General features: G+C 48.0%; 1 protein-coding gene across 1 annotated transcript; it reads right to left on the bottom strand.

The window, feature by feature from the left end:
* Positions 1-721: 721 nt before the first annotated feature.
* LOC120032107 (bestrophin-3-like) lies at positions 722-13,001 on the bottom strand. The gene is made up of 8 exons (XM_038978048.1): positions 12,850-13,001; positions 12,459-12,553; positions 9,801-10,034; positions 7,881-8,035; positions 4,056-4,133; positions 1,772-1,924; positions 1,076-1,156; positions 722-877 (listed from the first exon to the last, which is right to left on the bottom strand). The coding sequence occupies exons 1-8, from the start codon at positions 12,999-13,001 to the stop codon at positions 722-724; spliced, it is 1,104 nt and encodes a 367-aa protein (XP_038833976.1).
* Between the last annotated feature and the right edge of the window lie 13,267 nt (positions 13,002-26,268).

The raw sequence follows: 26,268 nt of genomic DNA, 5'->3' as shown, positions 1-26,268 counted from the left end.
GACTGAAAGATAGAGGATATTACAGTGAATACATTAGACTAGATAGTATACCGCTTATGGATATTACAGTGAATACGTTAGTCTAGATAGTATACAGGTTATGGATATTACAGTGAATACATTAGTCTAGATAGTATACCGCTTATGGATATTACAGTGACTACGTTAGTCTAGATAGTATACAGATTATGGATATTACAGTGAATAGTAACGGTATTGACTAGATAGTATACAGTTTATGGATATTACAGTGAATACGTTAGTCTAGATAGTATACAGTTTATGGATATTACAGTGAATACGTTAGTCTAGATAGTATACAGTTTATGGATATTACAGTGAATAATAATGGTTTTGATTAGATAGTATACAGTTTATGGATATTAGTGAATACGTTAGTCTAGATAGTATACAGTTTATGGATATTACAGTGAATAATAATGGTTTTGATTAGATAGTATACAGTTTATGGATATTAGTGAATACGTTTTTGACTAGATAGTATACAGCTTAAACTGTATCCTCTCTAGTCATGCCCTCTTGTCCATCTTCTCTCAGACAGATATCTAGCTGAGGAGAGATGGGAGTTTTTCCAACATGTGTCCTTGCATACGTAGTGTGTGTGTGTGTGTGTGTGTGTGTGTGTGTGTGTGTGTGTGTGTGTGTGTGTGTGTGTGTGTGTGTGTGTGTGTGTGTGTGTGTGTGTCGTGTCGTCATGTCCTCACTCCAACTCTCTGGTGGATCCGAGGAATGAGGGGATGCAGTAGTCGGCAGCAGCCAGCGTGTAGGGAGGCAGAGCGGCAGAGTCGTTCCAGTAAATGTCTTTCGTCATTGGAGGGAAGTTCATGTGCATCTCATCCACCGCGATCAACGACACCTGAGACACACAGGTATTGACTGAATGATCGATTGGCACAAATGACAGATCAATCAATAATATTGACTTGGGAAAGACATGACAACTAGTCTGGGTTACTGTGAGGCACTTTGCAACAAATGTTTGGTTGATTGATTGATTGATTGATTGATTGATTGATTGATTGATTGATTGATTGATTGGTTGATTGAAAGTAACCTGCAGGTTTCTGTCGATACACCAGTTAGCCTCAAAGTCGTCGTCATCCTCCCCAAATGGATTGATGAGCTGCTCAGCAACCTGAAGGAGAAGGACCTCTCACATCACTGTTCATTATCTCAGAAAAATGTCTTGATAAGGAAGTGAAATCAAACAACTGGCAGTCATGTGACATCGGGGATTACAACATTGGTTGACAAATGAAATCCCACAAAACACAAGGGGTAGATAATCTTCCTGTCAACAGAATTTGGGTTCCATACTTCCACTCCTTACAAAAACCCTTTTCATCCAATGAACTTGATTGTCAGACATTGTGCAGCAGCTGTACAGACATTGTGTACTGACACTGTACCCTTTGTAACCCCACATTCACTCTCACAAGACCTTCATAATAACATCACAACCCCAGAACCACAGTACTGTGATTTGATGACCGGGATCTAATTTCCCTGGTTGAAACTAAAAAGGCAAAAAGGTTTGTGGAGGACAGCTGGACTACAATAACAACTGTGTGTGTGTGTGTGTGTGTGTGTGTGTGTGTGTGTGTGTGTGTGTGTGTGTGTGTGTGTGTGTGTGTGTGTGTGTGTGTGTGTGTGTGTGTGTGTGTGTGCGTGCGTGCGTGTGCGTGTGCGTGCGTGCGTGCGTGCGTGCGTGTGCGTGCGTGTGCGTGCGTGCATGAGTGCAGAAAGATACCTTGAGCCAGCCAGAGTAGAAAAAGAACTGTAGCATAGTGAAGATGGGAACGTAAAAGTCCTGGTCATGCCCTGGGTAACCCTGAGCTGGGTCCAAGAACTGTCTACCAATAATACAGGCAAAGATGAAGGTGTAGACGGCCAGGGTTACTACCTGGAGAGGGGAGGGGGGGAGAGAGGGGGAAGGAGAGGAGAGAGGGGGAGAGAAAGGGGGAGGGAGAGGAGGGGGGAGATGGGGAGGGGGAGAGAAAGGGGGAGGGAGAGAGGGGGAGGGAGAGGAGGGGGGGGGGAGAGGAGAGAAAGGGGGAGGGAGAGAGGGGGAGGGAGAGGAGGGGGGGAGAGAGGAGAGAAGGAGATAGGAGAGAGGGGGAGGGAGAGGGAGAGGATAGAAGGAGATAGGAGAGAGGGGGAGAGAAAGGGGGAGGGAGAGAGGGGGGAGGAGAGGAGGGGGGGGGAGAAGGAGATAGGAGAGAGGGGGAGGGAGAGAGGGGGGAGGGAGAGAAGAGAGAGGGAAGGAGAGACAAATAGAGAGCATGGTTCCACAGGTTGTCTTCATAGCTATTTACAAGTACACAATGTAAATAAACACAATGTAAATAAACACAATGTAAATAAACACAATGTCAATAAACACAATGTCAATAAACACAATGTAAATAAACACAATGTAAATAAACACAATGTCAATAAACACAATGTCAATAAACACAATGTAAATAAACACAATGTAAATAAACACAATGTCAATAAACACAATGTAAATAAACACAATGTAAATAAACACAATGTCAATAAACACAATGTCAATAAACACAATGTAAATAAACACAATGTAAATAAACACAATGTCAATAAACACAATGTCAATAAACACAATGTCAATAAACACAATGTCAATAAACACAATGTCAATAAACACAATGTAAATAAACAGGATTTATTTGCCATGTGACCATGCGAGTATTTTCATTGTTGGCTGAGACACTCATGGCCAAGTCATTCCATTGACGTGATTTACTGTCTGAGATTACATAGCCTCTGAAAACTGATCACGATCACGTCGATGGTTTCATTTAATTCACAGCGCTGCTGCCTGAACAGCAACAAATCAGTCTACAAACGTCACATGAAACTTTACTTTAATACATTTCGTTTTACAGGGACCTTTAGTCAACATTACTGTAAAAGCTCATTTTCAACTGCAGTCCCTGGGCGGGTCATTAGAACACTCAGAAAACTGTCAACAGATGTCACTGACTCGCCAGAGGTCACACTGGTAATTTGTTTAGACCGCAGAGAGATAGAGGGCAGCTACCCAACTAGCCAATGGCTATAGAGAACACATCCTACCCTCGGGTCCTGCTGCCCCATCCATTACTCTGAACTCTCCATTACTCTGTAATCATCATGTGGTGTTACAGTAAGCTGCCCTGGACGTGCTCATCACAAAGGGACGGCATCTTCCCTGTCCACAGCTGGTTGGAACCGCTTGAGGGGAAGAGAGGAGCAGAGGGCTTATTGCCCACTAGGGGAGAGAGAGGGGAGACGGAGGGAGAGAGGAGCAGAGGGGGTGAGAGAGAGCAGAGGGGGAGAAGGGGAGGGGAGAGAGGGGAGACGGGGGAAGAGAGGGTGAGAGAGAGCAGAGGGGAGAGGGGGGAAGAGAGGGTGAGAGAGAGCAAAGGGGAGAGGGGGAGAGGGGAGAGGGAGTGGAGAGAGAGAGGGATTGGAGAGGGGGAGAGAAGGAAGACGGGGGAAGAGAGGGTGAGAGAGAGCAGAGGGGAGAGAGGAAAGGGAGTGGAAAGGGAAAGGGATTGGAGAGGGGGAGAGAAGGAAGCCATCCTCTAGAGCAGGGTTTCCCAAACTTGGACCTGGGGCCCCCCCTGGGTGCACGTTTTGGTTTTTGCCCTAACACTACACAGCTGATTCCAATCATCAAAGCTTGATGATGAGTCGGTTATTTCAATCAGCTGTGTAGTGTAAAGGCGAAAACCAAAATGTGCACCCAGGGGGGGCCCCAGGCCCATGTTTGAGAAACCCTGCCTCAGGCTACCACACTGTCACAACCCACTGGGGTTTTAAAGAGGACACGGGAGGACAGTGTGAGTTATAGTACACATGGTATGCACAAGTGTGTGTGTGTGTGTGTGTGTGTGTGTGTGTGTGTGTGTGTGTGTGTGTGTGTGTGTGTGCGTGCGTGCGTGCGTGCGTGCGTGCGTGCGTGCGTGCGTGCGTGCGTGCGTGCGTGCGTGCGTGCGTGCGTGCGTGTGCGTACATGCTATCCACACCTGTGTGTAGACGAGAGGAATCCCAACCCAGTCATAACCAAATAGAGTGGAGCACCAAGTCCTGAACCTGTTCATCTCCTAGAGAACCACAGAGAGAAAGAGAGAGAGAGAGACAGAGACAGAGACAGAGACAGAGACAGAGACAGAGACAGAGAGAGAGAGAGAGAGAGAGAGAGAGAGAGAGAGAGAGAGAGAGAGACAGACAGACAGAGCATGGGGTTGCACTGAGTTTGCCTTTGCAGCTATTTACACACACACACACACACACACACACACACACACACACACACACACACACACACACACACACACACACACACACACACACACACACACACACACACACACACACACACACACACACACAGCAACATGATCCAGACCTTGTTAGGATCAAGGTAGTATTAATAGAGGAGACAGGCTCAGAGTTTAGCATAGTGTTAGTGAGGGTCAATGCAGTTCTATATCATTGCATCTCATATCTATTTCCACAAGTAGAGCTGTAAACTAACAATACTTAGAGTTGAAGTGGGAAGTTTACATACACTTAGGTTGGAGTCATTAAAACTAATTTTCAACCAATTTCTTGTAAACAAACTATGGTTTTGGCAAGTCGGTTAGGACATCTACTGTGTGCATGACACAAGTCATTTTTCCAACAATTGTATACAGAGATTATTTCACTTATAATTCACTGTATCACAATTCCAGTGGGTCAGAAGTTTACATCCAGCTTGGAAAATTCCAGAAAATTATGCCATGGCTTTAGAAGCTTCTGATTGGCTAATTGACATCAGTTGAGTCAATTGGAGGTGTACCTGTGGATGTATTTCAAGGCCTACCTTCAAACTCAGTGCTTGACATCATGGGAAAATCAAAAGAAATCAGCCAAGACCTCATAAAAACATTGTAGACCTCCACAAGTCTGGTTCATCCTTGGGAGCAATTTTCAAATGCCTGAAGGTACCACGTTCATCTCTACAAACAATAGTATGCAAGTATAAACACCATGGGATCACGCAGCCGTCATACCGCTCAGGAAGGAGACGCCTTCTGTCTCCTAGAGATGAACGTACTTTGGTGCAAAAAGTGCAAATCAATCCCAGAACAACAGCAAAGGACCTTGTGAAGATGCTGAAGGAAACAGGTACAAAAGTATCTATATCCACAGTAAAACGAGTCCTATATCGAGATAACCTGAAAGGCCGCTCAGCAAGGAAGAAGCCACTGCTCCAAAACCACCATATAAAGCCAGACTACGGTTTGCAACTGCACATGGGGACAAAGATCATACTTTTTGGAGAAATGTCCCCTGGTCTGATGAAACAAAAATAGAACTGTTTGGCCATAATGACCATCATTATGTTTGGAGGAAAAAGGGGGAGTCTTGCAAGCCAGAGAACACCATCCCAACCGTGAAGCACGGGGGTGGCAGCATTATGTTGTGGGGGTGCTTTACTGCAGGAGGGACTTGTGCACTTCACAAAATAGATGTCATCATGAGGTAGGAAAATTATGTGGATGAATTGAAGCAACATATCAAGACATCAGTCAGGAAGTTAAAGCTTGGTCGCAAATGGGTCTTCCAAATTAACAATGACCCCAAGCATACTTCCAAAGTTGTGGCAAAATGGCTTAAGGACAACAAAGTCAAGGTATTGTAGCGGCCATCACAAAGCCCTGACCTCAATCCTATAGAAGATTTGTGGGCAGAACTGAAAAAGTGTTACAAACCTGACTCAGTTACACCAGCTCTGTCAGGAGGAATGGGCCAATATTCACCCAACTTATTGTGGGAAGCTTGTGGAAGGCTACCCGAAATGTTTGACCCAAGTTACAATTTAAAGGCAATGCTACCAAATACTAATTGAGTGCATGTAAACTTCTCACCAACTGAGAATGTGATGAAAGAAATAAAAGCTGAAATAAATCCTTCTTTCTACTATTATTCTGACATTTCACATTCTTAAAATGAAGTGGTGATCCTAACTGACCTAAGACAGGGAATTTTTACTAGGATTAAATGTCAGGAATTGTGAAAAACTGAGTTTAAATGTATTTGGCTAAGGTGTATTTAATCTTCCGACTTCAACTGTAAGTCCAAGTCTATAATGTTACTCCTCATAAAGATGTCACTATAATGAAGGAGCTGTACTTTAAGAATATTTAAGTCCCAGTAAACAGTATAATGTTACTGCTCATAATACTCAGCATGCCTTGTGATTAGCAGACAGTCATGGACTAGTCATCTCTTCTATGACCTGGCCTCAAGGTATCCAGTACCCTGCTGGCTGTTTTTAGGATTGTATCTATCCTTCCTGGATTCAAGGTATCCGGTACCCTGTTGGCTGTTTTTAGGATTGTATCTTTCCTTCCTGGATTCAAGGTAACCAGTACCCTGCTGGCTGTTTTTAGGATTGTATCTTTCCTTCCTGGATTCAAGGTATCCAGTACCCTGCTGGCTGTTTTTAGGATTGTATCTTTCCTTCCTGGATTCAAGGTAACCAGTACCCTGTTGGCTGTTTTTAGGATTGTATCTTTCCTTCCTGGATTCAAGGTCGTAACGGTTCAACCCCTGGCCTACAGCTCCTAGGATACAGAGGACGTAGTCTCTGTGTTTGCTCTGTTCAGAGTCTCTTCTGTTTACTGTGACGGGTATGTCCCAGTCCCAAATTGCCCCCTACCCCTTCCCCTTGGCCCTAACTGCCTAATGTTTGTAGATCTGAAAGGTGGTAGAGTTTCCATCATACAGATGTGCTAACATCACAGGGTTAGAGCAACAGGGAAGGGATAGGGGTTGGACTAGCAAGCTACTGTCACGCTACTGTCACGGTACTGTCATACTGCTGTCAAGCTACTGTCACGCTACTGTCAAGCTACTGTCATACTCCTGTCAAGCTACTGTCAAGCTACTGTCATACTGCTGTCAAGCTACTGTCAAGCTACTGCCATACTGCTGTCAAGCTACTGTCACGCTACTGTCAAGCTACTGTCATACTCCTGTCAAGCTACTGTCAAGCTACTGTCATACTGCTGTCAAGCTACTGTCAAGCTACTGCCATACTGCTGTCAAGCTACTGTCAAGCTACTGTCAAGCTACTGTCAAGCTACTGCCATACTGCTGTCAAGCTACTGTCACGCTACTGTCAAGCTACTGCCATACTGCTGTCAAGCTACTGTCACGCTACTGTCAAGCTACTGTCAAGCTACTGTCAAGCTACTGTCATACTGCTGTCAAGCTACTGTCATACTACTGTCATATTCCTGTCAAGCTACTGTCAAGCTACTGTCATACTACTGTCAAGCTACTGTCAAGCTACTGTCATACTGCTGTCAAGCTACTGTCAAGCTACTGTCATACTGCTGTCATACTCCTGTCAAGCTACTGTCGAGCTACTGCCAAGCTACTGTCAAGCTACTGTCAAGCTACTGTCATACTGCTGTCAAGCTACTGTCATACTGCTGTCATACTCCTGTCAAGCTACTGTCAAGCTACCGTCATACTGCTGTCAAGCTACTGTGAAGCTGCTGTCAAGCTACTGCCATACTGCTGTCAAGCTACTGCCATACTGCTGTCAAGCTACTGTCAAGATGCTGTCAAGCTACTGCCATACTGCTGTCAAGCTACTGTCAAGCTACTGTCATACTGCTGTCAAGCTACTGTCAAGCTACTGTCATACTGCTGTCATACATTGAGTATGGTCTGCAGGTCCACACGGTCCAGGCTACAACCTCTGCAGGATTCAGAGCCAAAATGTCTCCTCTGTATCCTGTGGCAGGTATACTTTATCTATCTATGCCTGTTCAAGCTACTGGCATACTCACGTTAAGGATGGTCTGCAGGTCCACGCTGTCCTTTATGCGCCCCTCTGTCCTAGCCCTGGACGCCATGTTAGAAAACCACACCACAGGGATCCAGTACTTCAGGTGGGGAGACTTGACAGCATCAAATATCTTCCTCTCTTCTGGGGTCATGAAGCCTGCAGGGAGGAGGAGGAAGAGGAGGAGGAGGAGGAGGAAGAGGGGAGGAAGTTGAGGAGGAAGAGGAGGAGGATGAGGAGAAGGAAGAGTAAGAGGGGAGGAAGATGAGGAGGAAGAGGAGGAGGAGGAGGAGGGGGAAGAGGAGGAGGAGGAGGAGGAGGAGGGGGAGGAGGATGGGAGGAGGAGAAGGAAGAGTAAGAGGGGAGGAAGATGAGGAGGAAGAGGAGGAGGAAGAGGAGGAGGAGGATGAGGAGGAAGATGAGGAAGAGGGGAGGAATAGGAGGAGGAAGAGGAGGGGGAAGAGGAGGAGGAGGGGGAGGAGGAGGAAGAGGAGAAGGAAGAGGAAGAGGGGAGGACGTTGAGGAGGAATAGGAGGAGGAAGCGGAGGGGGAAGAGGAGGAGGAGGGGAAGGAGGTGGAGGATGAGGAGTGGAAGGAGGAGTAGGGGAGGAGGAGGAAGAGGAGGAGGGGGGTAGGGGGAGGATGAGGAGTGGAAGGAGGAAGAGGAGGAGCAGGTGGAGAAGGAGGGGAGTATGAGGAGTGGAAGGAGGAGGAGAAGGAGGAGGGGGGAGGAGGAAGAGGAGAAGGAGGAGTGAAAGGAGGAGGAGAAGGAGGGGGAGGAGGAGGAAGAGGAGGAGGAGGAGTGGAAGGAGGAGGGGGAGGATGAAGAGTGGAAGGAAGAGAGGGAGGAGGAGGGGGAGGAGGAGGAAGAGGAGAAGGAGGAGTGAAAGGAGGAGGAGAAGGAGTGGGAGGAGAAGGAGTGGAAGGAGGAGGGGGAGGATGAAGAGTGGAAGGAGGAGGAGGAGGAGGTGGTGATGTAAGTGTGTCAGTGGATGAGGTGTGGATACAGCAGTACTAGGGGAATACTAGTGGTTATAGGAAACAAGGCGTTTAGTAGGTCTAATTCAATCACTGAATCCTAATGATTTGGCTGGTCCTGGGTAGTCCAAAGGAAGCGAAGAAGGAAGTGAAAAGATGGTCCTAGAAGATCCGGTTACAGATCCTTGTTTAACTCTCACATGTCATGCATCCTGTTAACCAATAAAACACTGATGGAAGCGTCTCCCGAGTGGCTCAGTGGTCTAAGGCACTGTGCCACTAGAGATCCTGGTTCGAGTCCAGGCTCTGTCACAGCCGGCCGTGACCGGGAGACCTATGGGGCGGTGCACAATTGGCCCAGCGTCGTCGGGTTAGGGAAGGGTCTGGCCGCAGGGATGTTCTTGTCCCATCGTGCTCTAGCGACTCCTGTGGCAGGCGGGATGCATTGCACGGTGTTTCCTCCGACACATTGGTGCGGCTGGTTTCTGAGTTAAGTGTGTCAAGAAGCAGTGCGGCTTGGTTGGGTTGTGTTTCGGAGGACACACGGCTTTCGACCTTCACCTCTCCCAAGTCCGTACGGGAGTTGCAGCGATGAGACAAGACTGTGACTACCAATTGGATACCACAAAATTGGGGATAAAAGTATATTTTTTTACTGAAGGTTGAGAGATCTCTCTTGATCTGAACCAAACCTGTAAACCAAACCTGGTCGACCTTTGATGTGTATTCTATTGGGGTCAGGTAAGGCCAAGCGCATGTCATTGAGGTACCTGCTTCCACTACTTGGTCCATGCCGTTATGTACAGCATCTATCTGTCACTATGATTTTTCCCCTGACCCCATCTATTAGCATTCCGTTATCCCCTCGGGGGTCGTACCTGCCTCCACCACATGCTTCCACTACTTGGTCCTGACCCCTGACCCTGTTATCCCCTCGGGGTCGTACCTGCCTCCACCACATGCTCCATGGTGGGGAATCTCTTACAGACGGCGGTGCTGACGGAGCGGAAGATGAGCAGTGAGGTGAGGTTGACGTAGCGCATCAGCGTGCGTCTGAGGAGTCGGCCGTGCTCGTCATGGCCGTGAACACAGCTTGAGATCAGGAACATGAGGCGGTCGGGCCAAGGCAGATTCACAAACTGGTTCCACCAGCGGTTGACCACCAGGGTGACATAGAAACCTGCAGGGAGGAGGAGATATCAGCATCATCTACACCAGGGCTCTACATCCTTCCTGTAGGTTTTAACTCCAACCCTGTTCCTGGAGAGATACCCTCCTGTAGGTTTTAACTCCAACCCTGTTCCTGGAGAGATACCTTCCTGTAGGTTTTAACTCCAACCATGTTCCTGGAGAGATACCCTCCTGTAGGTTTTAACTCCAACCCTGTTCCTGGAGAGATACCCTCCTGTAGGTTTTAACTCCAACCCTGTTCCTGGAGAGACCCTCCTGTAGGTGTTAACTCCAACCCTGTTCCTGGAGAGATACCCTCCTGTAGGTGTTAACTCCAACCCTGTTCCTGGAGAGATACCCTCCGGTAGGTTTTAACTCCAACCCTGTTCCTGGAGAGTAACCCTCCTGTAGGTTTTAACTCCAACCATGTTCCTGGAGAGATACCCTCCGGTAGGTTTTAACTCCAACCCTGTTCCTGGAGAGATACCCTCCGGTAGGTTTTAACTCCAACCCTGTTCCTGGAGAGATACCCTCCTGTAGGTTTTAACTCCAACCATGTTCCTGGAGAGATACCTTCCTGTAGGTTTTAACTCCAACCATGTTCCTGGAGAGATACCCTCCTGTAGGTTTTAACTCCAACCCTGTTCCTGTTCAGAGTGAAAACCTACCGGACGGTAGCTCTCCAGGAACAGGGTTGGAAAGCCCTGATCTACAGTAAGTCTAAACAGTATTTTGTCAGGTATGACTACAGTAGCAACCAAGGATGAGGTTTGGGTTGAGAAGCCCTGATCTACAGTAAGTCTAAACAGTATTTTGACAGGTATGACTACAGTAGCAACCAAGGATGAGGTTTGGGTTGGAAAGCCCTGATCTCCAGTAAGTCTAAACAGTATTTTGACAGGTATGACTACAGTAGCAACCAAGGATGAGGTTTGGGTTGTAAAGCCCTGATCTCCAGTAAGTCTAAACAGTATTTTGACAGGTATGACTACAGTAGCAACCAAGGATGAGGTTTGGGTTGAGAAGCCCTGATCTACAGTAAGTCTAAACAGTATTTTGTCAGGTATGACTACAGTAGCAACCAAGGATGAGGTTTGGGTTGAGAAGCCCTGATCTACAGTAAGTCTAAACAGTATTTTGTCAGGTATGACTACAGTAGCAACCAAGGATGAGGTTTGGGTTGAGAAGCCCTGATCTACAGTAAGTCTAAACAGTATTTTGTCAGGTATGACTACAGTAGCAACCAAGGATGAGGTTTGGGTTGAGAAGCCCTGATCTACAGTAAGTCTAAACAGTATTTTGTCAGGTATGACTACAGTAGCAACCAAGGATGAGGTTTGGGTTGAGAAGCCCTGATCTACAGTAAGTCTAAACAGTATTTTGTCAGGTATGACTACAGTAGCAACCAAGGATGAGGTTTGGGTTGAGAAGCCCTGATCTACAGTAAGTCTAAACAGTATTTTGTCAGGTATGACTACAGTAGCAACCAAGGATGAGGTTTGGGTTGGAAAGCCCTGATCTACAGTAAGTCTAAACAGTATTTTGTTAGGTATGACTACAGTAGCAACCAAGGATGAGGTCTGGGTTGAGAAGGGCTGCTCCCGAAATGACATTTAATTTCCTACACAGTGCAGTACTCTTCAGACTACTTTTGACATAAACTGAGATACGTAAATGTCATGAAAGCCACTTTGTGCCATTCACACAGAAGCACAACATTATTAAGCAACAATCTGATATGCCATGCAAAGCACTCTAGCACCCAAGCAAACCCAGCAATATCCCACTTTCCCTGCTTTGGTCCGACTCCTAATGATTTCCTTCCATTAACTCAATCACCAGGTCATTTCCACACTGGAATCAGTGTCTGTCTGAGAGCTTCTGTTATGTAATGGTTGAAACATCACTATCATTAGTTTGTTGCCTGGCACTGTTGACGATTAGTTGGGTTAATTTGGTTGGATAGTAGCAAGCAAGTCAGACAGTTAACGCAGTGTGTTTGTGTGTGTCGGTGTTTGTACGTGCGTGTGTGTGTGGTGATCGAGAAAGTATTGCACTGTTGTCATTCTGTTTTTAGGTGGCTGATACACATTTGCCCGACGACTCAAACTGAATTATTCCGCTGCTCTATGTTCGCTCCATTACCGCGGAGAAGAAACTAACATCTGTGGGCGTGGCGTAGCGTTTGGCTGGAGCAAAGAGTTTGGGTAGCCAGGCAAGCTACACATGGGGTTGCGGATGAGGTGGATTTCCCACTTCAATTGTAAAGCACTTTCAGCACACCTGGAAAGCACCTATACAGTATTCAGGTAGAAACAGGCATTCTCATCTCAGCACAGCGCCAGTAGCTCATAGGGTTAATAGGCCGTGAACTCCTATAAACTACTCCGCAAGCATGCGCTGATTTCAACCAGCACTAGTTGTACTGACTTACCAAGCACAAACGTGACTGGAATCTGTTCTGCATACTTGTTACAGTGAAGAGCCAACTTTTCAAAGAAACGCTTTTCAGGGTCTGAGAGAGCAAATCTAGATTGATAGATGTGTTCATTAATTAAGTAACATTATAGATTTGTTCACATGCAGTTATTGATATATCACAGCGATACAAATCGATTACAGACCCCATCATGCAAAGTCAAATCAAAAGGCTCATATGACACCTTCATTTTGTATTCACAGTTATAAACAGATATTACATAATGTTATAGCTATACATACACAAATAACATAACAATTATATTAGACATATTTCATATCACCGAGGACTTGTATTTGTGACAACACTAATGTGTTTAAGGAAAAACCCATAATATTATACCTACCTGTAAACGAGGCTCACCAAGGTATACAACAGTACAAAGACTATAAACTCCCGATAAAGCAGTTTATAGATGCTGCCTCTCCATCGCAGTAGAAGTCTATGGAAACCGAAGAACGTGGCGTTGGCGACTTTACTGGAGTACGTCACCGTCATCTTCCTTCAATCTGCTGCTGAAAAAACGACCCGGTCATCTAATTTACACTGAGTTGACAGACACTCCCTTGTCCTTACCGGTCATCTAATTTACACTGAGTTGACAGACACTCCCTTGTCCTTACCGGTCATCTAATTTACACTGAGTTGACAGACACTCCCTTGTCCTTACCGGTCATCTAATTTACACTGAGTTGACAGACACTCCCTTGTCCTTACCGGTCATCTAATTTACACTGAGTTGACAGACACTCCCTTGTCCTTACCGTCATCTAATTTACACTGAGTTGACAGACACTCCCTTGTCCTTACCGGTCATCTAATTTACACTGAGTTGACAGACACTCCCTTGTCCTTACCGGTCATCTAATTTACACTGAGTTGACAGACACTCCCTTGTCCTTACCGGTCATCTAATTTACACTGAGTTGACAGACACTCCCTTGTCCTTACCGGTCATCTAATTTACACTGAGTTGACAGACACTCCCTTGTCCTTACCGGTCATCTAATTTACACTGAGTTGACAGACACTCCCTTGTCCTTACCGGTCATCTAATTTACACTGAGTTGACAGACACTCCCTTGTCCTTACCGGTCATCTAATTTACACTGAGTTGACAGACACTCCCTTGTCCTTACCGGTTGTGAATGTAGCTGATTTGAATTAATATCTAAAAAGAATAGTTCTGCAGTAAACTACTCTGTCAAGGCAAGCTGCCATGGCACAATAATAACCCGTCAAACCACAAAATAAACATTATTTCCATGTTACAATCCCACAGTAGATAAGACATAACGTTATTAAAAACAATAATAAAAGTATACATTTTCCACACATACCTTTTTGTACCAAATCTAAATCACATTGCTTGTTGTTGCTTTAGGTGTAATATAGTGTATTCCTGAACCGTGAGTCAAGATTGAGCAATCATCAGGTGACCCGCCCTGGCTACATTTAGCTTGTTGTCTGTCTGTGTCTGTCTGTCAGTCCAGCTGCCGGTGCGCTCCTGGCTTTGGCTGTCTGGGCAAGATGCGCACCATGTCATGGCGGTTGGAATAAGGTGCGCACTATGTCATGGCGGTGGAATAAGATGCGCACTATGTCATGGCGGTGGAATAAGATGCGCACTATGTCATGGCGGTTGGAAAAAGGTGCGCACAATGTCATGGCGGTTGGAATAAGATGCGCACTATGTCATGGCGGTGGAATAAGATGCGCACTATGTCATGGCGGTTGGAAAAAGGTGCGCACTATGTCATGGCGGTTGGAATAAGATGCGCACTATGTCATGGCGGTGGAATAAGATGCGCACTATGTCATGGCGGTTGGAATAAGATGCGCACAATGTCATGGCGGTGGAATAAGATGCGCACTATGTCATGGCGGTTGGAAAAAGGTGCGCACTATGTCATGGCGGTGGAATAAGATGCGCACAATGTCATGGCGGTGGAATAAGATGCGCACTATGTCATGGCGGTGGAATAAGATGCACACTATGTCATGGCGGTGGAATAAGATGTGCACTATGTCATGGCGGTTGAATAAGATGCGCACTATGTCATGGCGGTTGGAAAAAGATGCGCACTATGTCATGGCGGTGGAATAAACACATAATGATCTGCTGATGTAGATAGAGACTACATTTATCCTTGCGTGCAAGTCTATGGTTTTTAATACAACATGCCTATACAGCCTACCAGCTCCTACATTTTTTAAACAAAGTAATCAATGGGAAAATCTTTGGGATATAATATTTATTGGAAAATTATTATTATATAGATATATTTGGAGACATTTTAATAGAAAAAGCCTCATAAATATTTGGTTTATAGTAGTGCATATGAATGCAGGATTTCAGATGCATTGTAGAAATTGAAATGTCAGAGACTTATTATAGTTGTTTATTACGTTCTCGAATCTATCTCATCCTTTTTTTTGCATTATTCATACGCCGTCAAATATCACTCACAACATGAGATCTGAAAACTGTATCCAACGGACGGCGCTGTTGTACAAATTATCACGGCAAATCATAAAGCAGGCTCACAGAAATGCATGGAAGTTGCAGCGATGGGACAAGTCTGTAACTACCAATTGGATATCACGAAATTGGGGAGAAAAAAAGGGTAAACATTTAAAAAAAATAGTTAAATAAATGCATCCGTTTCTCTGGTTGAACATGCTCTCGTCTATGATCAATAGATTAGCCTGTTAGGGCCTAATAGACTATCAATAGGCCTATATTGGCTTATCGATATAGAGATCTTACATCGCATCAGAAGGAAACTCACATTTCATTGTGAAGTATAGAACTATTGGCGCATTGCATGCAATATCATAATCAAACAGTCGGATTACAATGTTGCGATCACAGTTTCGTATTATCTATCGTCTGCTACCATGAAAGATGAATATGACATGCGATACCGGCTTTGCGCATGCGCCACTGTGAGGTTGTCGGTTCACTTCTCGTCGGTGCTCCGTTCCCACCCAACCAGCGGAGAAGAAAAGAGCAGGTGAGAGGATGGTCGGATGCTGCTGGCGTTACTAAACCGATGATATTCAGCAAACATACACTTCATGCACAGCGAAACGGGAGGTTACTGGCGACAGGTAGCGAGAGCACGTCGTGACAGTTGGGTTTCTGCACGGTGGTCACTTTCCGGAGTGTTTTATTCGTCATAGACAGCAGGCGTCGAGAGAGAGGGGTGAGTTGACAGCTAGCATACTGTAGCTAGCCTAGCTAAAGCGCTAGCCAGCTGGCTGGCTGACTAGCTGTCTTGCTTGTTTCATCGTCTTAAACAACGATAGAGTCCAAGGTCATTGTGATAGAGTTGTATGTTTTATAATTTAAAAAAAAATCAATGGTATTTGTTGGGTATAAATTTTAAAGTGAAAAATTGGAGTCTCAGCTTAATTCCTTTTAATATGGAATTGCACACTTGCAATGCATCGCAGTATTAGCACATCAATTTGACAGCAATAGCTAGCTTTAATTCATTATCCATGGTGCATTTCGTGGAACCATTTTTGTCAACAGATGACTTAGTGTTCACACTAGTTTTTACACTCCTCCACATATGCATACATTACAGTCAAGCCATGTCTGTTAAGGAGACACATTCTGAGTAATAGAAGGTTTCACTAATGTTTCCCGAACATAATATCATTCAATGCAGCTGTGTAACAAGGATGGTTTTGGAGCAAAAGTGTATTTTGCTAGCAACATCTCTCACCATCCCTCATAGGCCTACAGACGATGGTGCGGTGGGTATGAGGAGATGGGAGGAAGGGTTGAAAGGAGAGCAGGGAATCCCTGATGCAGTGAAGTGATGCCCTGCGTAGGTCAGGCAGTGTGCTGAACGGATGTATGTTTACTGACGTTAGTTTTACAACTCACACAAAATCAATTGAAATGTATTGGTCACATACCCCAGTGAACAGCAGTTATAAAAGGTGCAGGGAAGTGCTTGTGTGCTCGCTCCCTCAACATTACACAACATGAATCAATAATAACAATGAAAAGAGTCAAGGGAAAAATAACAAGTAGTAGAAGATGTAGCTTTACCAGTGTAAAGTCAATATTAGACTGTATAATAGAACTGTCTGTGTGTGTGTGTGTGTGTGTGTGTGTGTGTGTGTGTGTGTGTGTGTGTGTGTGTGTGTGTAAGGGTTGGATGTGTGGGTAGTCAGTACAAATAATGTCTATGGGGCATATAGTCTCTCCGGTGCAAATAGTCTCCAAGGTACAGGTCTGTGCAGGAAGACAAATAGGTATTTTCAGCAGTCTGATGGCCTGGTGGTAGAAACTGTCTCAGTGTCTGTTGTGCCGAGACCCGATACTCCACTACCGCTTGCCAGATGGTAACAGAGTGAACAGTCCGTGACTGGGGTCTTTGAGGATCTTTGGTGCCTTCCTCAGACACTGGCTGGTGTAGATGTCCTGGAGGGCAGGGAGCTTTCCCCCAGTGGGCCTGAGTTTCTTCAGCCGCCTGAGGTTGAAGAGGTGCTGCTGCGCCTTCTTCACCACGGCGGTGGTGTGATTGGACCATGTCAGGTCCTCGGTGATGTGCACGCCGGGGGACATGAACCTTTTCACCCTCTCCACTGCAGTCCTGTCGATGCTCATTCCCCTGTTTCCTGTAGTCCACCATCAGCTCCTTTGTTTTGCTGACGTTGAGGGAGAGGCTGTTTCCCCAGCACCGCTGTGCCAGGGCTCTAACCTCCTCCCAGTAAGCTGTCTCATCGCCGTCGACGATCAGACAAACTTAATGATGGCGTTGGAGTCATGCATGGCCACGCAGTCGTGGGTGAACAGGGAGTACAGGAGGGGGCTGAGTACGCTCCCAACGGCGGCCCCCCAACACACACACACACACACACACACACACACACACACACACACACACACACTAATCAATTAGCCGGATGTGGACTCTGCATTCTCTCATATGATTAATGAATATGAAATGCCAATGCCATAAATACATCCATTTGTACAGTCGAGGCCAAAAGTTTTGAGAATGACACAAATATTAATTTCCACAAAGTTTGCTGCTTCAGTGTCTTTAGATATGTTTTGTCAGATGTTACTATGGAATACTGAAGTATAATTACAAGCATTTCTTAAGTGTCAAAGGCTTTTTTTTGACAATTACATGAAGTTGATGCAAAGAGTCAATATTTGCAGTGTGACCCTTCTTTTTCAAGACCTCTGCAGTCCGCCCTGGCATGCTGTCAATTAACTTCTGGGCCACATCCTGACTGATGGCAACCCATTCTTGCATAATCAATGCTTGGAGTTTGTCAGAATTTGTGGGTTTTTGTTTGTCCACCCATCTCTTGAGGATTGACCACAAGTTCTCAATGGGATTAAGGTCTGGGGAGTTTCCTGGCCATGGACCCAAAATATCGATGTTTTGTTCCCCGAGCCACTTAGTTGTCACTGTTGCCTTATGGTAAGGTGCTCCATCATGCTGGAAAAGGCATTGTTCATCACCAAACTGTTCCTGGATGGTTGGGAGAAGTTATTCATGGCTGTGTTCTTAGGCAAAATTGTGAGTGAGCCCACTCCCTTGGCTTAGAAGCAACCCCACACATGAATGGTCTCAGGATGCTTTACTGTTGTTATGACACAGGACTGATGGTAGCGCTCACCTTGTCTTCTCCGGACAAGCTTTTTTCCTGATGCCCCAAACAATCGGAAAGGGAATTCATCAAGAAAAAATGACTTTACCCCAGTCCTCAGCAGTCCAATCCCTGTAACTTTTGCAGAATATCAGTCTGTCCCTGATGTTTTTCCTGGAGAGAAGTGGCTTCTTTGCTGCCCTGCAGATGCACTCACACCTTCCTGCTGCCATTCCTGAGCAAGCTCTGTACTGGTGGTGCCCCGATCTCGCAGCTGAATCAACTTTAGGAGACGGTCCTGGCGCTTGCTGGACTTTCTTGGGCGCCCTGAAGCCTTCTTCACAACAATTGAACCGCTCTCCTTGAAGTTCTTGATGATCCAATAAATGGTTGATTTAGGTGCAATCTTACTGGCAGCACTATCCTTGCCTGTGAAGCCCTTTTTGTGCAAAGCAATGATGACGGCACATGTTTCCTTGCAGGTAACCATGTTTGACAGAGGAAGAACTGATTCCAAGCACCACCCTCCTTTTGAAGCTTCCAGTCTGTTATTTGAACTCAATCAGCATGACAGAGTGATCTCAAGCCTTGTCCTCGTCAACACTCACACCTGTGTTAACGAGAGAATCACTGACATGATGTCAGCTGGTCCTTTTGTGGCAGGGCTGAAATGCAGTGGAAATGTTTTGGGGGGATTCAGTTAATTTGCATGGGAAAGAGGGACTTTGCAATTAATTGCAATTCATCTGATGACTCTTCATAACATTCTGGAATATATGCAAATTTCCATCATACAAACTGATTGTTTTGATTAATAATGAACCATTATCATGCACCTGTCCTGAAACGGGCAGAGGGGAAAAAATACGTAATCTATGCACTTAAATAGCGAATGGAGGACGCTTTTCCCGTGGTTCATTTTCATGCCAGCCAGGTAGGCTATACTCCTGTTGTAAAGGTAAACAATGTGCTTAATATTGGGAAAGTTGAGAAATAAATATAGTAGGCCTAGTCTATAGAAAGCTGATGGGATCATCCTCTTTTTATTAGAGGCCATCACTCTGTTTTCTCATGCAATTGCATAGCCTATAGAAATGTTGCGCAACATGAGCTCATGGGCTCTCATGAAGTGTTTGATTAGATTTTTGATTACATTAGCGTTGATGTGAGAGTGATTTAGATGGACAATAAAGTGCTGAGTACCAGGCAGTTTTCAAGTTTGGTAGGCTATTAATGACCAGCAGCAGACCTTGGAGAAGCCTAATTACCGTGACTAAACGGTCAAGTGGAATTTCACTGCCTTCATGACTCGTGACCGCCGGTGTGGCGGTAATACGGTCACCGCAACAGCCCAAGGCTCAACCCCCCTGAATGAGAAATGAGCCCCCTAAATACAACAAAACTCAAACTTTGGGCGGGGTCTCTAAATAATGCTAAGTTAACCATTCTCCTTTAATCCTTAAGAGTTTATTGACCTGTTGCGTCAATCTAAGTAACATAATAAAACATTCCCATCAAAATCCATCAGTTTAAACTAGAGATATCTATTTTTTTGTGTAGGCTGCGTTTCAATCCACCGCATCCGCCAATAGCGGCCTTCCGCATCTGCGGTGGAAGGTGGCCGAGCTACAGCAGTGTTTATCAGACAATGAGACATCCCGAAAATCAGTCTTCTAACGAAAACGTCTGTACGTCCGAAAGGTTTGGCCTAAAAAACACATGACCACTATGGATTGATTTGACTGTTGCGAACACGATTGAGTTCTCCGTTTTGCTCTACGACCCCCCCCCCCCACAAACCCCCACAATGTTGTTCTCCGTTTTGCTCTACGACCCCCCCCCCCCCCCACAAACCCCCAGAATGTTGTTCTCCGTTTTGCTCTACGACCCCCCCCCCACAAACCCCCAGAATGTTGTTCTCCGTTTTGCTCTACGACCCCCCCCCCCCCCACAAACCCCCAGAATGTTGTTCTCCGTTTTGCTCTACTACCCCCCCCACAAACCCCCACAATGTTGTTCTCCGTTTTGCTCTACTACCCCCCCCCCCCACAAACCCCCACAATGTTGTTCTCCGTTTTGCCCCACGACCCCCCCCCCCCACGAACCCCCACAATGTTGTTCTCCGTTTTGCCCCACGACCCCCCCCCCCCCCCACGAACCCCCACAATGTTGTTCTCCGTTTTGCCCCACGACCCCCCCCCACAAACCCCCACAATGTTGTTCTCCGTTTTGCCCCACGACCCCCCCCCCCCACAAACCCCCACAATGTTGTTCTCCGTTTTGCTCTACGATCCCCCCACAAACCCCCACAATGTTGTTCTCCGTTTTGCCCCACGACCCCCCCCCCCACAAACCCCCACAATGTTGTTCTCCGTTTTGCTCTACGATCCCCCCACAAACCCCCACAATGTTGTTCTCCGTTTTGCCCCACGACCCCCCCCCCCCCCCACGAACCCCCACAATGTTGTTCTCCGTTTTGCCCCACGACCCCCCCCCACAAACCCCCACAATGTTGTTCTCCGTTTTGCCCCACGACCCCCCCCCCCCCACAAACCCCCACAATGTTGTTCTCCGTTTTGCTCTACGATCCCCCCACAAACCCCCACAATGTTGTTCTCCGTTTTGCCCCACGACCCCCCCCCCCCCCCACGAACCCCCACAATGTTGTTCTCCGTTTTGCCCCACGACCCCCCCCCACAAACCCCCACAATGTTGTTCTCCGTTTTGCCCCACGACCCCCCCCCCCCCCACAAACCCCCACAATGTTGTTCTCCGTTTTGCTCTACGATCCCCCCACAAACCCCCACAATGTTGTTCTCCGTTTTGCCCCACGACCCCCCCCCCCCCCCCCCCCACAAACCCCCACAATGTTGTTCTCCGTTTTGCTCTACGATCCCCCCACAAACCCCCACAATGTTGTTCTCCGTTTTGCCCCACGACCCCCCCCCCCCCCCACGAACCCCCACAATGTTGTTCTCCGTTTTGCCCCACGACCCCCCCCCCCCACGAACCCCCACAATGTTGTTCTCCGTTTTGCTCTACGATCCCCCCACAAACCCCCACAATGTTGTTCTCCGTTTTGCCCCACGACCCCCCCCCCCACGAACCCCCACAATGTTGTTCTCCGTTTTGCCCCACGACCCCCCCCCCCCCCCCCCCACGAACCCCCACAATGTTGTTCTCCGTTTTGCCCCACGACCCCCCCCCCCCCACAAACCCCCACAATGTTGTTCTCCGTTTTGCTCTACGATCCCCCCACAAACCCCCACAATGTTGTTCTCCGTTTTGCCCCACGACCCCCCCCCCCCACAAACCCCCACAATGTTGTTCTCCGTTTTGCTCTACGATCCCCCCACAAACCCCCACAATGTTGTTCTCCGTTTTGCCCCACGACCCCCCCCCCCCCCCCCACGAACCCCCACAATGTTGTTCTCCGTTTTGCCCCACGACCCCCCCCCCACAAACCCCCACAATGTTGTTCTCCGTTTTGCCCCACGACCCCCCCCCCCACAAACCCCCACAATGTTGTTCTCCGTTTTGCTCTACGATCCCCCCACAAACCCCCACAATGTTGTTCTCCGTTTTGCCCCACGACCCCCCCCCCCCCACAAACCCCCACAATGTTGTTCTCCGTTTTGCTCTACGATCCCCCCACAAACCCCCACAATGTTGTTCTCCGTTTTGCTCTACGACCCCCAGAAGCCTCCACGGGACTCGTCTGAAGTCGGTACCACCGATGTGCCACCTTTTGTCTGTAGCGTCCAAACTGTTTGGGCTACTAACGAATATTACCCCTCTATGGAAAGGGGAGACTCTCAGGAACATGACGGTGTTCTCCGTTGTGCTCTATGTCAGTATCACAGGACTCATCTGAAGGTAACAAAGTAGAGGTTGAAAAAATGAATGAAGTATGGAGGTAGTTTTGTGCCAAAAAAAGAAGTGTTTAATTTGTGTCCAAAACCCCTAAATAATAAAATGTACACCCCCATCTATTACAGCCCCTTTCCAGGTGTCCCGACTTTCCTTTCCACACAAAAAGGTCAGTTTTTCAGTAAGACGCATCAATTAATTCAGGCTACAAGAGTGTTGACCGAATGAAAAATGACTGGGCCTATAGACGTGGAGAGATCCTGTCCTGGCTGGGCCTATAGACGTGGAGAGATCCTGGCTGGGCCTATAGACGTGGAGAGATCCTGTCCTGGCTGGGCCTATAGACGTGGAGAGATCCTGTCCTGGCTGGGCCTATAGACGTGGATAGATCCTGTCCTGGCTGGGCCTATAGACGTGGAGAGATCCTGTCCTGGCTGGGCCTATAGACGTGGAGAGATCCTGTCCTGGCTGGGCCTATAGACGTGGAGAGATCCTGTCCTGGCTGGGCCTATAGACGTGGAGAGATCCTGTCCTGGCTGGGCCTATAGACGTGGAGAGATCCTGTCCTGGCTGGGCCTATAGACGTGGAGAGATCCTGTCCTGGCTGGGCCTATAGACGTGGAGAGATCCTGTCCTGGCTGGGCCTATAGACGTGGAGAGATCCTGTCCTGGCTGGGCCTATAGACGTGGAGAGATCCTGTCCTGGCTGGGACTATAGACGTGGAGAGATCCTGTCCTGGCTGGGACTATAGACGTGGAGAGATCCTGTCCTGGCTGGGACTATAGACGTGGAGAGATCCTGTCCTGGCTGGGACTATAGACGTGGAGAGATCCTGTCCTGGCTGGGACTATAGACGTGGAGAGATCCTGTCCTGGCTGGGACTATAGACGTGGAGAGATCCTGTCCTGGCTGGGACTATAGACGTGGAGAGATCCTGTCCTGGCTGGGACTATAGACGTGGAGAGATCCTGTCCTGGCTGGGACTATAGACGTGGAGAGATCCTGTCCTGGCTGGGACTATAGACGTGGAGAGATCCTGTCCTGGCTGGGACTATAGACGTGGAGAGATCCTGTCCTGGCTGGGACTATAGACGTGGAGAGATCCTGTCCTGGCTGGGACTATAGACGTGGAGAGATCCTGTCCTGGCTGGGACTATAGACGTGGAGAGATCCTGTCCTGGCTGGGACTATAGACGTGGAGAGATCCTGTCCTGGCTGGGACTATAGACGTGGAGAGATCCTGTCCTGGCTGGGACTATAGACGTGGAGAGATCCTGTCCTGGCTGGGACTATAGACGTGGAGAGATCCTGTCCTGGCTGGGACTATAGACGTGGAGAGATCCTGTCCTGGCTGGGCCTATAGACGTGGAGAGATCCTGTCCTGGCTGGGCCTATAGACGTGGAGAGATCCTGTCCTGGCTGGGCCTATAGACGTGGAGAGATCCTGTCCTGGCTGGGCCTATAGACGTGGAGAGATCCTGTCCTGGCTGGGCCTATAGACGTGGAGAGATCCTGTCCTGGCTGGGCCTATAGACGTGGAGAGATCCTGTCCTGGCTGGGCCTATAGACGTGGAGAGATCCTGTCCTGGCTGGGCCTATAGACGTGGAGAGGTCCTGTCCTGGCTGGGCCTATAGACGTGGAGAGGTCCTGTCCTGGCTGGGCCTATAGACGTGGAGAGGTCCTGTCCTGGCTGGGCCTATAGACGTGGAGAGGTCCTGTCCTGGCTGGGCCTATAGACGTGGAGAGATCCTGTCCTGGCTGGGCCTATAGACGTGGAGAGATCCTGTCCTGGCTGGGCCTATAGACGTGGAGAGATCCTGTCCTGGCTGGGCCTATAGACGTGGAGAGATCCTGTCCTGGCTGGGCCTATAGACGTGGAGAGATCCTGTCCTGGCTGGGCCTATAGACGTGGAGAGATCCTGGCTGGGCCTATAGACGTGGAGAGATCCTGTCCTGGCTGGGCCTATAGACGTGGAGAGATCCTGTCCTGGCTGGGCCTATAGACGTGGAGAGATCCTGTCCTGGCTGGGACTATAGACGTGGAGAGGTCCTGTCCTGGCTGGGCCTATAGACGTGGAGAGGTCCTGTCCTGGCTGGGCCTATAGACGTGGAGAGATCCTGTCCTGGCTGGGACTATAGACGTGGAGAGATCCTGTCCTGGCTGGGCCTATAGACGTGGAGAGGTCCTGTCCTGGCTGGGCCTATAGACGTGGAGAGGTCCTGTCCTGGCTGGGCCTATAGACGTGGAGAGGTCAGAGTTGTTGCACTCTCCTTCCCATGGAAGCATAAACCAACACCTTGGCGAGTGTTTTGTTGACTCACCCTTCAGTTTCAGAAAAGCAGCATAGCCAGTGATTGTCATGCATTTTGGGATGACAATTATGCTGTTATATTTTACTGTTAAAATAGGGCTTCATAATTTTCAGATTAGTTTTTGTTCTGTGTCGATGACTTTGCCTGCGTCTTTATGTGCTAATATCATAGGGGAGAGTGGAAACTCAAAACACATTAGCTAGATTGCTAACTGTAAATATAACACCCACTGCTAGTAGCCATGTATTCATCTAACAGTAAATGTTTTTCAAGATTGTTGCAGTTTTAGCCCACCGTCCAATGAGTCCTCTGCAGTCACAATGGCCAATGCACATTCCATATCGCAAAGCCATATCAAATATCTTGGTTGTAAAATAGTTGCTGTTTTAGTTGCTGAGAAATCAAAATGATCCCTACAGAAATCTGATCACATCCTTTCTTCAACTGCGACAACAGGCTAGCTGTGTTTTCCCCGGGAAAGGAGAGAGTGAGTGTATTGCTGGGCACAGCAGGAGGTCCCAGTGAAACAGCTGCAGGGGCAGACAGACCTTTTCATTACAGGAATCATGCACTTCACTGTTTGACCAAATCATGTTTTTAGCCTCCTAACAAAAGAATGAGGCCATTTTGAGTGAGGTGACCATGTAAAATGTGTAGCTCACACTGATGTGACTCATTAAAAATGGAACTCGGACGCACATCCAAGTCAAAGGGTCGCAAGATGGTGGCAGTCTGGAGCCCTGCCTCCCTCCCTCTCTCCCCCCCACTTCCTCCCTCCCTCTCTCTCCCCCCACTTCCTCCCTCCCCCTCCCTCTCTACCTAGAGGTGTTCCTCCCTCCCCCTCCCTCTCTACCTAGAGGTGTTCCTCCCTCCCCCTCCCTCTCTACCTAGAGGTGTTCCTCCTCCCCTCCTCTCTCTCTCACCTACGAATTTCCTCCTCTTCTCTCCTCTGTTAGAATTGTCAGCTCTCGCTAATATCACATTGTCTTACAATGATATAAGAATTAAAAACCGGAGACTGGAGGAGAGGAAGAGTGGAAAATGAGCGCCCAGCCTCAGACAGCCAGCAGGCCTCACCCCCTGGTCTGTTCCTCAGACAGCCAGCGGGCCTCACCCCCTGGTCTGTTCCTCAGGCAGCCAGCGGGCCTCGCCCCCTGGTCTGTTCCTCAGGCAGCCAAGCGGGCCTCGCCCCCTGGTCTGTTCCTCAGGCAGCCAAGCGGGCCTCACCCCCTGGTCTGTTCCTCAGACAGCCAGCGGGCCTCACCCCCTGGTCTGTTCCTCAGACAGCCAAGCGGGCCTCGCCCCCTGGTCTGTTCCTCGGGCAGCCAAGCGGGCCTCGCCCCTTGGTCTGTTCCTCGGGCAGCCAAGCGGGCCTCGCCCCCTGGTCTGTTCCTCGGGCAGCCAAGCGGGCCTCGCCCCCTGGTCTGTTCCTCGGGCAGCCAAGCGGGCCTCGCCCCCTGGTCTGTTCCTCGGACAGCCAAGCGGGCCTCGCCCCCTGGTCTGTTCCTCGGGCAGCCAAGCGGGCCTCGCCCCCTGGTCTGTTCCTCGGGCAACCAAGCGGGCCTCGCCCCCTGGTCTGTTCCTCGGGCAGCCAAGCGGGCCTCGCCCCCTGGTCTGAATGACACTCAGGGCCTACTGGCACCGTTTGGAGTCTAGACGTTGAGAGATGTTGACATGAACTTAGACATATGAACAAGGAAACCACAGTGCAAAGGAAGGTTACCTGTGTTTACTTTAGGATCTGTAGAAGATTGACATATTTGAATTAGTTTCGCTGATAAAATCCTGTGTATCACAGTCAGACTGTGTATGAGTGTAGCTTAGGTGTTGTGTGTCAGAGATAAGCCTGTAGTTATTAAGGTCTCTGTTCTGCACTGTTGTGCCCCGTTCTGTTCTGACCTGCTCTGCTCTGACCTGCTCTGTTCTGTGAAAAGAAGGGGGGGGGCCGGCAG

The sequence above is a fragment of the Salvelinus namaycush genome, chromosome 38 (assembly GCF_016432855.1).
Source record: "Salvelinus namaycush isolate Seneca chromosome 38, SaNama_1.0, whole genome shotgun sequence".
Lineage (NCBI taxonomy): Eukaryota > Metazoa > Chordata > Actinopteri > Salmoniformes > Salmonidae > Salvelinus > Salvelinus namaycush.
The sequence above is the reverse complement of the archived record's forward strand: the minus strand, read 5'-3'. Positions and strand labels throughout refer to the sequence as shown.

Coding starts and splice junctions, on each gene's coding strand:
- LOC120032107 (XM_038978048.1), bottom strand. CDS start 13,001: ATGACGGTGACGTACTCCAGTAAAGTCGCCAACGCCACGTTCTTCGGT. Junction 12,554..12,849: donor TTGGTGAGCCTCGTTTACAG/GTAGGTATAATA, acceptor CTATCAATCTAG/ATTTGCTCTCTCAGACCCTG. Junction 10,035..12,458: donor TCCAGTCACGTTTGTGCTTG/GTAAGTCAGTAC, acceptor TCCTCCCTGCAG/GTTTCTATGTCACCCTGGTG.